The sequence below is a fragment of the Sciurus carolinensis genome, chromosome 2, assembly GCF_902686445.1.
Source record: "Sciurus carolinensis chromosome 2, mSciCar1.2, whole genome shotgun sequence".
Classification (NCBI taxonomy): Eukaryota; Metazoa; Chordata; class Mammalia; order Rodentia; family Sciuridae; genus Sciurus; species Sciurus carolinensis.
In genome coordinates this window covers 23,119,353-23,132,613 of record NC_062214.1, presented here as the reverse complement: position 1 = coordinate 23,132,613, position 13,261 = coordinate 23,119,353, and the positions used below count along the sequence as shown (strand labels likewise).

Here is a 13,261-nt window from a genome sequence, read left to right as displayed (position 1 = left end):
AACGAACACTTGTTCTTACAGGACCTGTGACCCCCCACCTCCTATATGACATATGACATCATCTTAACTGATACATATGCAATAACCCTGTTTGCACATAAGGTCATATTCCAAGGTACCGACGGGTACGACTTAAATATAAGCATTTGGAGTGGGGACACATTCAACTTATAACAGTCTATAATACTAGTCACTTATCAGACTGCCAAATGAGTCCATTCTACAAGGAATTTGGCAAACTGTACTATCAGTTTAGACAGTAACCACAAGTTTGTGGGTCCCCAAGACAACTCTCCCTTCAGACCAACTGCCTACAAATTCTGCTACAACCATTCACTAGAGATTCTCAGAATTCACTGAAACTTATACTAAACCTTATACTCAGCAATCACATTTGTCATTTAAAAAAAAAAAAAAAATAGAAAATAGAACCAGCAGAAGGAAGAGATTCATGGAGCAGAGTCTGGGAGGGTTCTAGATTTCCAACAGTGTGGAACAATATTTATTGATGTTCTGTATTTTGAACCAGGAAGTCTCTGGTATCCAGAATTTTTCCTAGGGTTTGATCAAATTCTGCCCTCTTGACTGACATTTTTGTGTTCATTCCTACTTGGAGGTTTGGGATACGACCTAGTTTCTAGTTCCTCCTGAAGTCAGAACTGATACAGTATGCCCCAGGCCTCCATTATTAGTCACAGACATACTTCCATTGGCAGATCACCTCCCAGTAGTTGAGGACAAAGACCCTTCTCTTGGACATGATTAATTCTTTGTGACACATATTTCAATAACTTATGTTCTAAAGGTATGCTTTAAATGTAAAATATCTACTTCTGGGTGGCAAAATATGATAGTGTTTTTATGGAGTTATTATATTTAACTCAAATATATTCAAGTTTCATGAAAAAAATAATTAAGAATTTCAAAGATGAAAAAAAAAAAGAATTTCAAAGATGAGATGTTTTTAATTCCTCTCAATAATTCTATCTTTGGGTCTGGGATTTAGCTTAGTTGTAGAGTACTCGCCTAGCATGCACAAGGCACTGTGTTTCATTCCTAGCACCCTGTGCCCCAAAAATCGGTATCTAAGGATAGAATTGAGTAAGTCAAGCCAGGCACAGTAGTGCATGCCTATAATTACTATTACTCAATAGACTGAGGCACAGGATGGCAGGTTTAAGACCAACTTTTAGAAATAAAAAGGGCTAGGGATGTATAGCTCAGTGATAGAACACCATGATTCAAACTGGGGGTTGGGGGGGGGATTGAACAAGTCACCTTTCTGTCATTTTTCACCATTTTTGGTTCCCCCTTGAACTTTTAAAGTTTTAGAGCTAAACAGTAGATTCATATTTTAACAAGTAGCACAACTGACCTAGTTCTAATTTATTTTGTTTTCTAGACAACTTGTTACTGTGCCTATCTTGCAGCTAAAATTATAACAAAACCTTTTTTGTATTTTTGGTATTCTATTTTATTTGATACTTATATTCAATTATATGAATACAGCTAAATATTCTTAACCTTTGATATAGTTTACAAAATATGATTCAAGGCGGTAGTTCTTCTGAAGTATAGCTCTTCGTTTTGCAGAAGTATTCTTGAAGAAAATGACACTGTTAACATCAATAGTGGCCAAATGCCTAAATGCCCCCAAACCCTCCCTTTTGTCCTTTCTGATATGACCTCGAACATTTCCATTGTTCTTTTTCATACCAAACCCACCAGATGAGAAAATTGAAGCTATGAAATAGAAAAACTGAACTGGCACATATGGATAAAAATTGCAACATTTGTTATACCTAACCAACTAAAAAGACAGGTTGCCATTATTTCAGAGTACACAAATAAAAACAGCAAAAGAGGTATTCAGTAGTACTCATTCTAGTATATTTTGAAATGTAAAAAATAAAATTTTTAGGTTTATTTATTCTAATGCCTCAATTATTTTTGTGTACAACAGATTAAAATTAAGTCATTTATATAAGTCATTATTGCTTTAAAATCTAATTCCTATTCTAAAATTCACGTAGTATTTGCAAGGTGGAGAAGTTGTTGCCAAACACAAATACTTCAACTTGTGATAAATGCTGTGCTAATTGCATAAATAGGAAGTACTTTGGGATGCCAGAAGAGTCATCAATTTCTTATAGGAGGAATAATAATAATAGTTACAATATGATTGTGATTTTTTTGTGCTAAACTTTTTATTTACCTCATTCCTCATACTATCTTATTACATAAACACCCTTTTTTTCATTTTATGAATAAAGAAAATGAAATTTATTTTATTTTATTTTATATCATATCATATCTTTGGAACTGGGAATTGAATCCAGGGGTGCTTTACCACTGAGCCTCATCCCCAGCCCTTTCTAATTTCTGTTTTGCGACCGAGTCTTGCTAAGTTGCTTAGGGTCTTGCTAAATTACTGAGTCTGGTCTCAAATTTGCGATCTTCCTGCCTCAGCCTCTCAAGTCACTATGGAATACAGGTGTGCCACTATGTTGGAAAAAGAAGATAAAGTTTAGGGAGATTTAGTAGTTTGCCTAGGATCACAAGTTTTCAAGATATAAAGATGGGTGTTAAAGAAATAGATGGAAATACTTTTGAGTTGCCTTAACAAAAGAATGATAGAGATTTGGGTCAAAGGCTTCTCTTGGTGATGAGAGAGATTGTGTCTTGACTGGGAAATGATGACTAGCCATATGCCATGAAATCACAAGATTCATTTAAGGAAGGTAGAAGTTTGGCTGCAGAGAAAATATAAAAGGAAACATTTGAGGCCAGGATATAGAAATTGAGTGAATGCCAGATGGAAGAGTATAGAACTTAACTTTGGAAGTGGTGTAACAATGCTAGCACTTTAAAGGAGAACTAATTTGATGCATTCTCTATTTGAGAAAGACATTCTTTCAGCCATATCAATATATGAGTCAGACCAGAAAGAGACTAGAGGGAGGAAAACACATTTAGGTGACTGTTGAGGATGTTTAAACAAAAGATGATTAAAACTCAAGAGTAAGGATGGTTTGGGAGGTAGAAAAAGGGATAAAGATGAAGACGTTTAAGGCAGAATGGGCAGAACTTATTTAATTATGAGATATTTAAGGAGGGTTATGAAGTAGATAGGAGAACATAGGCCAAGAATATGGTAGAAAACTGAGGTGCAGTGTTTGATTTTTTTAATGTTGAATTCTAGTGATGTGTTTAATGTATTCTTAGAATGTCCAGATAGAGAGATGTCTGGTACATGACTGAAAATCTGAAAATCTTTTTTTTTTTAGAACTAAATCAAACATTTTATTAAACTTTGTTAGAATGAAGAAAATAAATGATATAAAATAAGTCTTAATTAAGAAATGGTCTCTTGTACTATTTTCAAACCATTTTCTGTGTTTTGCAAAATGCTCACATGGCAAATACGAAAAGCTTCAACACTCTTCTTTTGTAACTTTTGCTGCGATAAATGCAACATTAACAAACAAATTTGTGTCAATTTTAAAAGTTGAATTACTGAATTACATACTAATTTTTTTGTTACACATATTTTTATTCATACGCATTTAATGAGATCATTGCCAATATATACATTATTTTCTTTAACTTTATTTTTCATTAAGTCAATGTCTGTCATGCAGCCATCCAAAACCTTACAATAAATTACACAGGTTTGTAGTCCAATTTAGACTCTAGCTTCTTAGAATCAACTGCTTTTTTGACTGCTTTCATGAAGTCTTCTTTAACTACAAAATCATGATCAACATGAATTGCAAACATACCTGCTTCAGTACAAACAATTCTCAGGTCTGCTCCATTAAAACCATCTGATAGCTTCACAATTGCTTTATAATCTATTTCACCATGCTTTGTAATGGGTCCTGCATGGATTTTCATTATACCTAATCTTGCTTGTTCATTTGGTAAATCAGTATATGTATTTTTCTATCTAATCTTCCTGGATGCAATAAAGCAGGGTCCAGCATATCGGGTCTGTTTATAGCCATGATCATTTTAACTCTGTGCAGAGTATCAAATCCATCCATTTGATTCAGTAACTCCATTAAGGTTCTCTGAATCTCTGTCAGCTGAAGTACCTTCAGAAAACCAACGACCACCAATAACATCTATTTCATCCATAAAAATGATGCATGGCTGATGATTCCTAGCATAATTAAACATTTCTCTAATCAAATGAGCACTTTCACCAATGTACTTGTCTACAATAGAACTAGATACAAACTTTAAGAAATTACAGTCCAGTTGGCTAGCAACAGCTCGTGCAAGAGTGTTTTTCCTGTGCATGGTGGTCCATATAACAAACAGCCTTTTGGAGGTATTATTCTTACACACTGGAATAATTCTGGATTTGTAAGAGGTAATTCTATTACCTCTTTTTTTTGGGGGGAGGGGGGCTGTACTGGGGATAGGACAGGCACTTTACTATACAAAGCTACACTTTCACTACAAACAGAAACCAGGCTACAGGCTTACATTATTATTCTTTTTTTTTTTTTTTCTTGCGGTGCTGGGGATCAAACCCAGGGTCTTGTGCTTGCAAGGCAAGCACTCTACCAACTGAACTATCTCCCCAGCCCTCTATTACCTCTCTTAATTCCTGAATCTGTTCTGACAGACCTCCAACCTCAGAATAAGAAACATTCCCAGGGTCCTCATGAGACATGTTATAAACAAGTGGATCCACCTCTCTTGGCAAATATCTCATGATATCCAAAGCAACTCTTGTTCCTAGCTTTAGCTTACTTTTATGAAGCTGTTATCGATAATCTACAACATATCTTGGTCCATTTGTAGCTTTAGCAATGAATTTTTCTTCAGTTAGTTGTTTAAGCACTTCACCCACAATCTGCCCAACACTTTGTAGGGCCTTCAGATCATTTTCATACTTTTCATACTGCTTGGTAAGTTATTTTAATGGTTCCCTTAACTCCTTAAGACGGCTGTCAATCTCCTTGTGCTCCAGCAGCTTCTTGCCGTAGTCCTGAAGCACCTTATCTCTAGGTCTGCCATGATGAGAAGCCCCACAACTGAAAATCTTGAACCAAATTGTTTTCTAAAAGATTTTGTTCTACACTAATACACATTTATGGACAGTTTTCGTTTCTGTACTTATCAAATAAACAATTCTTTAAAAATCTTAATGTGTTTACATTTTTTCCTGTTTGTTTTGTAGTCAGTTAAATGAAAAACCCTTACCTGAAGGCTGGGAAATGAGATTCACAGTGGATGGAATTCCATATTTTGTAGACCACAATAAAAGAACAACTACCTATATAGATCCCCGCACAGGAAAATCTGCCCTGTAAGTATTCTAAACATTGTAGATTGAAAATAAAACTAATTTCTCTTTTTTGAGGGGGGTGGGTATTACTGCTAATTGAACCCAGGGGTGCTTTACCACTGAGCTACATCCCCCTGCCCTTTTTATTTTTTATTTCAAGACAGGGTCTTGCTAAACTGCCATCTTCCTGCCTTGCCTTTCGAGTCACTGGGCTTTCAGGCATGTGCCACTGTGCCCGGTGATTAATTTATCAGATTTTGACATAAAGATCTGAATTAGCAAGAAATGGAAGTCTTATTATTTTTTTTTACCGTGTGTGTGTGTGTGTGTGTGTGTGTGTGTGTGTGTTAATGAGCATTAAATCTATTACTGAGTTACAACCCCAGCCCTTTTTATTTTCTCTATTTTGAGATAATGTTTCACTAAATTTGCTTAAGCGTGCCTCGAATGTGAGATCCTCCTCCCTTAGCCTCCTGTTTAGGTGGGATTACAGGCATGCGCCACCACACCTCCTCTTCTTACTGTTTCTTGAGTTGGCTTGCTAGTAGATCTTTGTGTACTGTCCTTTGCCCATTTTTTTCTTTGCTAATTTTTTAATCAAGTCATTGGGGTCTTTTGGTTGCATTTTAGTTTTCTATTTATAATCTTGCATTGATTGATGATGAGGATACATTCTGAGAAATAAATCATCATATGAACAGCAGAGTGTACTTAGACACATGCCTTCTATGAATCTAGGCTATATGGTATACACACCCTACCTAGATGATGTAGCCTATTGCTTCTGGGGCCATGATGAACAGATTACCAGATTAAATAAAGTGCAGGAGAAATGATGAAAATCAAGAGACACCATAAGCACAAGCTATATGAGGCTGCTGCCAGCATAACATGGCATACTATTTTACAGTAAACTCTTCATTTTTGTATAACTAGGAGTACAATGTAAAATAATGATTGAAAACATATTATACTGTTTGGGTTATACATAAAACCGTAACATAGTTTTTATTATCATTATCAAGTATCATGCATTATGCATCATTTAATGTGCTATATTTTTCTATGACTGGCAATAAGTTTGTTTAAACCAGGACCATCTCAGACATGTGAGTATTATGTTGTGCTCTGATATTAAAGATGACTGAGACATCATTAGGAAATAAGAATTTTTCAGCTCCATTATGCTCTTAATGAGACCATTATCTTAAATGTGGTCTGTCATTGACTAAAACATCATTATACCATGTGTGAATGTATTCTGAATATTGATTCCTTATTAGATCCATGAATTAAAAGTATTTCTCCCATTTTTACTTTGCATAGTACTCTTTGATGCACAAAAGCTTGAAAATTTGATGAAGTTCAATTCATCTATCTTTTCTTTTGTTGCCTATGCCTTTGGTGTCACCCAAGAAATCGTTGCCAAATCAAATGTTGCAAAGTTTTTTCCCTAGGTTTTCCTCTGAGAGTTTTATAATTAAAGCTCGTACATTTAGGTTTTTGATTCATTTTTAGTTAATTTTCATATATGGTATTGTATAAGGGTACAGTCTCAGTTTTTTGCATGTGAATATCCAGTTTTCCTAGCACCATTTGTTGAAAAGACTTGTTCTTTTGTTACTTAGCCTTGGCATCTGTATTAGTCAGCTTTCCATCACTATAATGAAATACCTGACATAAGCTGCTTAGTACACAGGTTTATTTCATTCAGTTTTGACCAAAGTCTGAACAAGCTCAATGAGAATTGCTGCTTTCCTGTATCACCTCATGGCAGATAGTAGCATATCATGGTGGAAGAATATTTAGGAGTAAATGGTCATTTCTTGAACTGGAGTAGAAAGGGAGTGCAATCTGGATCCCATAGTCTCCCTTGAGAGCACACCCCTGATGATCTAAGTAACTTCTATTAGGCCTCACTTCTTGAAAATCAGAGCACCTCTTAATACCATCACCCTGGGGATATTCAACATCCAAACCATAGAAGCAGTCTTGTCAAAAATTATGCAATATGTTGGTGAGGGTTTCTTTTTGGACTCTCCATATTCCATTCCATTGGTCTAAATGTCTGTCTTTATATCAGTGCAACCTGTTTTGTTTACTTTAGCTTTGTAGTATGTTTCAACATTAGGAAGTATAAGTCTCTAGCTTTGTTCTTCCTTTTCAAGATTGTTTTGGCTATTTGGGATTCCTTGAGATCATGTACAAATTTTAGGACTTTTTTGGTCCTATTTCTACAAAGGTGTTCTTTTATTTGGACAGGAATTACATTGAATCTGTAGATCTCTTTGGTAGCATGGATATTTTAACAATACTAATTCTTCTAATACATGAAATGTGGATATCAGTCCATTTACTTGTGGTTTTTTTTTTTTTTTTTCTTTCAACAGTGTTTTGTAGTTTTTGATAGACAAGTCTTTTACCCTTCATTCCATTCCTAAGAATTTTATTTTTGCTGCTATTGTAAAAGGAATTATTTTCTTAATCTGTATTGACTTTATATTCTACTACTTTGCTGAATTTGCTTATCCTAACAGCTTTTTTATGTGGAATCTTCAAAGTATTTCCTGCACAAAAGATCAAATCAAGATATGGGCACAATGGTGCACACCTGTAATCCCAATGATTCATGAGGCTGAGGAACAAGGATCGCCAAGTTCAAGGTTGTCATGGCAACTTAGTGAGACCCAGTCTCAAAATAAAATGAAATATAAAAAGGGCTAGGGATATATAGCTCTATGGTACAACACTCCTGGGTTCAATCCCCAGTATCAGGAAAAAGAAGAAAAAATGACTGGGGATATAGCTTAGTTGGTAGAGTGCTTGCCATGAAAGCACAAGACCCTGGGTTCAATCCCCAGCACTGAAAAAAAAGTCATATCATCTACAAACAGATCATTTTACTACTTCTGTCTCTTGGATGCCTTTGATTTCTTCTTTCTTTTCTTTTCTTTTTTTTTTTTTTTCCTAATTATTTTGGCTATAACTAAAATAATGTTGACCAGAAGTGATGAAATTAGGCATCCCTGTATTATTTCTAATCTTAATGGAAGAACTTTCATTCTTTAACGATTGAATGTGATGTTCCTTGTGAGATTTTCATATTATGTTGAGATAGTTTCCCTCTATTCCTCATTTGTTGAGTATCTTTTATCATGAAAATGGTATTGAATTTTGTTTAATGCTTTTTCTGCATCAATTGAGATGGTCATGTGGATTTTACCCTCTTCATTCTGCTAAGGTGGTATATTACATTAATTTTTTTATGTATTGAACTGTCCTTGCATTCCAAGAATAAATCCTACTTCATCAACTTCAAAAGGATTAAAAGGGGGGCTGGGACCATAGCTCAATGACAGAATGCTTGCTCAATGCTTGCCTAGCACATGTGAGGCACTGGGTTGGATTCTTAACACCACATAAAAATAAACAAATAAAATAAGGGCATACTGTCCATCTACAACTACAAAGAAAAATTTTTAAAGGATCAAAATACTAATCCTTTTGATATTTTGCCAAAAATTTTTTGCTAATATTTTCTTGAGGATTTCTGCATCTATATTGATAAGGGTTATTTGTTTATAGTTTTCTATAGTGTTTGTGACTTTCTTATCAAGGCAATTCTGGTCCCCCCATTATCATTTAATTTTATACTTATGCATATTAAAAACTTTCATGTTTAAAGCAGAAACTGAGAAATTAGACCAATTTATGATTAATGAAATTGCAGAGGTATTTTATATGGAAATAAATAAATAGATATTGTTGTTATCATTAGTTTTAGTTACAATTAAGATTGGGTGCATATAACAGGAAAATGCAAAACAGTAGTAGCTTATATAAGGTGGAAGTGTATTTATCTTCATCTTTTTATTTATTTTCATATGTATGTATATATAGACACATAGATAATCAATAGTAATAAACTGAAATATTTAAATAACCCTAAAGAGTGCAGAAAAGGGCAAACAGAGGAACAACACACACACACACAAAAAAAAAAAACCCCAGAAAACAATGAAATGATAGACCTAAACCTAAACATATCAATAATTGCATGAAATATAAATGATGGTCTCAGTCAGAAGTTAGTCAATTTTTTATTTTCCTTTTTCCCCCCAAATTTTAATTGGTACATTATAGTTGTACATAATGATGGGATTTATTGTACATGTACACAATATAACAATATAATTTGCCTAATATCACTACTCAGCATTTTCCCCCTTCCTCCCTGCCTCCCACACCTAGATCCCTTTCCTCTACTGATCTCACTTTTATTTTCATGAAATCTGTCCCCACCTTTCTTTTCCTTTTTTTCTCTAGCTTCCACATAGGAGGGAAAACATACAACCCTTCAAATAACCCAACACCTTCTGAGTTTTACTCATTTTGTTTAACATAATGGTCTCTAGTTCCATCCATTTTCCTGCAAATGAGATAATTTCATTTTTCTCTATGATTGAATAAAATTCCATTGTGTATATATGCCACATTTTCTTTATCCATTCATCCGTTGATGACCACGTAGGCTGGTTCCATAGTTTGGTTATTGTGAATTGTGATGCTTCTCTCCATCTTTAAAAATAGTCCAGGCTAGGGTATAGCTTGTAGGGTACTTGCCTAGCACACATGAGACCCTGGATTTAATCCCCAGCACCGCAAAAAAGAAAGACAATAAATAAATGTCCAGTGAGATTTACATAGCCATGTGCGTCATGGATCAAGGGAGAAAAAAAAGTCCCAAGAGAGATTAGGAAATATTTTGTTCTGAATCCTAATAAAAGGACAACATATCAGTCTGTGAGATTTAGTTTAGTAATTCTGAGAGGACCGTTCATTGCTTTAGAGGATTAGATCAGAAAATTAAGAAAGGCATGAAATAGTGAAGTTTTGCTTCTCTCTTAACAAGCTAGAAAGAGGAAAGTTACTAATCTAGTAAGTACAAGAAAGGAAATAAAAATAACAGTGAAATGGAAATGAAATAGTAGAGAAATCAAAACTAGAAGTTGGATCTTTGGGAAACATTAATAGTATTGACAACTGCTAGTAACCTTGATAAAGGAAAAAAGAAAAAACAGATTATTAGATTAAAGTAAAAGACCTTTATCTAGTGAAGAATCGAAATGCATAATTAAAGAATTTTCCGGGCTGGGGAGATAGCTCAGTTGGTAGAGTGCTTGCCTTGCAAGTACAAGGCCCTGGGTTCAATCCCCAGCACTGCCAAAAAAAAAAAAAAAAAAAATTCCCTAAACAAAATTTGGGACTGTAATCCCATCAACTCAGGAGACTAAGGCAGGAGGATCACAAGTTTCATAAGACTCAGTTTCAAAATGAAAAATAAAAAGGGCTGGAGCTCAGTGGTACAGGGCTTTGGGTTCCATCCATAGTGGCACCAAAACACACAGACACAAAAACACTGGCCTAGACAGCTTCACTGGTAAATTTTATCCAACTTATAAATAATAAATAACATCAATCCTATCCAAATTCTTCCACAAAATATAAGTGGTGGGAACACCTCCCAACTCATTTTATGAGGTTTTTGTAACCCGGATACCAAAACCAAACAAGAAAAGTATTAAAAAAAAAAACTATTAATTTGTTTGTTAATATTTCTGTGAACATAGCTGTTAAAATCCTTTAACAAACTGAATCCAGCCAGATATAAAAGGGATTATTTTACTACCATCAGGTGAAGTTGATCCCAAAAATAAAAGTTTTGTTTTAATATATACAAATCAAAAAAATTCACCATATTAACACATTAGAGGAGAAAAATCCTACGGTCATTTCAGGAAAAGCTTTTGACAAAATACAAAGCAAGTTTATGATAAACTCCCAGCTACCTGGAAAAGTTCTTACCCACAAAAAGGCATTTACAAAAAACCACAGTCAATATCACACTTAATGATGAAATACTCCAAAAGATCAAGAATAAGACAAGAATGTTTACTTGTCACTACTTTCATTCAACATTGTATTGATAGCTATAGCCATTGCAATGAGATAAGAACAAGAAATAAAAGATAAAGATTGGAAAGGAAAAAGTAAAACTATTTTTTTTTTCTCACAGATAATTTATATGTAGGAAATGCTAAGGAATCTAGAATATATTAGAACTAGTAAGTGATTTTAGCAGTGTCACCGGATACAAAGTCAATATACAAAATTAATTTTATTTGTATACTGAAATACATTCAGCATTTAGAAAGTGAAATTAAAAGTAGGCTAGGGAGAGTACCAGGTGGCATGAAGTCCAGGGCTAACTGGGAAGCCCCATGGCATCATTACTGATCTAGGTTTCTTTCTTTCTGTCCTACCACCCAAAGTCTGGTCTCCATCTTCAGTATCACCTCATGGTCTGGGACAGATAACTACTATGAAACTTCATCTATCAAAATCATACTCCCACATTGGAATATGGAAGAAGGGCAAATTGGAATGGGAAAAAACAAAAACAAAAATTTCCCTTTCCAACTCTTTCTGCTCTAAAAGTCTCTTATGACACTTCCATTTAGAGTTTATTAGCCAGACCTAAAGTGATATGAATGCCCTGAGAACATAGCCTTTATTAGATAACAGTTTTGCTAACATGACTATCAAGAGTTTTATTTAAGGAAAAAGCATAGATAACATTCTCAGAATCCCCTTTAACTAGCCCTGTTAAGTTTGGCTTCATATAAAAAAAAAATCCACAACAATAGCTTCGATAGGATCAAAATTTCTATCTTGTCCTAAAAATTGAACCTGGGTAACATTCAACAACAAAATTTGTGTTAGGAATGTGCTGTTCTGGGTATTTCTGGGTATTTTACCACTTAATAATGAAATAAGTGGGTGTTTGCTTTCTTTTAGCATTCTTTTACAAGCAGCAATATACGTCATTTAACCCTTGTTCTTCTTCAGAGACAATGGACCCCAAATAGCCTATGTTCGGGACTTCAAGGCAAAGGTTCAATATTTCCGATTCTGGTGTCAGGTTAGTATGGGATTGTATCTCTATATTCCCTTTAGTTTTTTAATTTACTTACGTTACGTAGTGATTTTGAAAATAATTAACTCATGGAAAAACAGGTAAAATGGGAAACATTAGGACCTCCTTCCCTATTTTTAAGACAAAGAAATATACTTATGGATTTGGTAATTTGTGGCTTTTGTTGGCCAGAAGATTAAGCTTGAAATCATTTGAATAAAAAAAAAATCATTAGAGTGTTTTTCCAAACATTATCAACTGCATCTAATGTCTAAATTACTTGAATTAATGATTTTCTATGGGTTCTAAGTAACATTAATACATTAGTCAGAGTATTATTATATTAAATGTTTCTAAACTTCAAACTCCTATAATTAACTGGGAAACAAGAAAAATCAGTTCACTTTTTGAAAATAAATTAAGATTTATTTGAGTCATTAAAGTAAGCATTGTATGTAAAAGATTTTTTTCCTTTATCAAATAATATGTAATCAGCATGAATACTCATAAACACATTGGTAAACACTACTGAATATAAATTAATATTTTTGTTTGTTTGTTTCTATAAACAAGTAAAACTTTCCCCCTTTGTTTTTTTGGTAGGCAATTTTAATAGAGTTGACTTAAATAATTCTTATATTTCAGCAATTGGCCATGCCACAGCACATAAAGATTACAGTAACAAGAAAAACATTGTTTGAGGATTCCTTTCAACAGGTACTGTCTTGTTTATTCAATAGTTTGTGGCCCTGGCTGCTAGGCCAGAACTACTTTTTGGTGCTGATGGTTTAATCTGAACAATTTTGAACTTGAGTTTGGAGTTCTTGGATTTTTAAATTTAATCTCATTACAAACTACCTTAGTACTTATCATTTAGGAACGTGTACAGAGTTTTTTTGTGTGTGTACCTTTGTGTTTTGTGCTTTCCAATGTCAGAGTAACATAAAGTGATTAGTGAGTTTCTGGTTTCCATTTCTGTGCTG

At 34.1% G+C, this 13,261-nt stretch overlaps 1 protein-coding gene and 1 pseudogene across 1 annotated transcript in view; one reads left to right on the top strand and one right to left on the bottom strand.

Moving 5' to 3' along the window:
* Positions 1-13,261, top strand: part of Itch (itchy E3 ubiquitin protein ligase) — a 124,621-nt gene that overhangs the window by 89,009 nt on the left and 22,351 nt on the right. Inside the window, 3 exon segments of the mRNA XM_047538719.1 lie at positions 5,195-5,323; positions 12,212-12,284; positions 12,924-12,995. Of these exon segments, the coding sequence (XP_047394675.1) occupies positions 5,195-5,323; positions 12,212-12,284; positions 12,924-12,995 (274 nt within the window).
* Positions 3,664-5,105, bottom strand: LOC124972597 (26S proteasome regulatory subunit 10B-like; annotated as a pseudogene).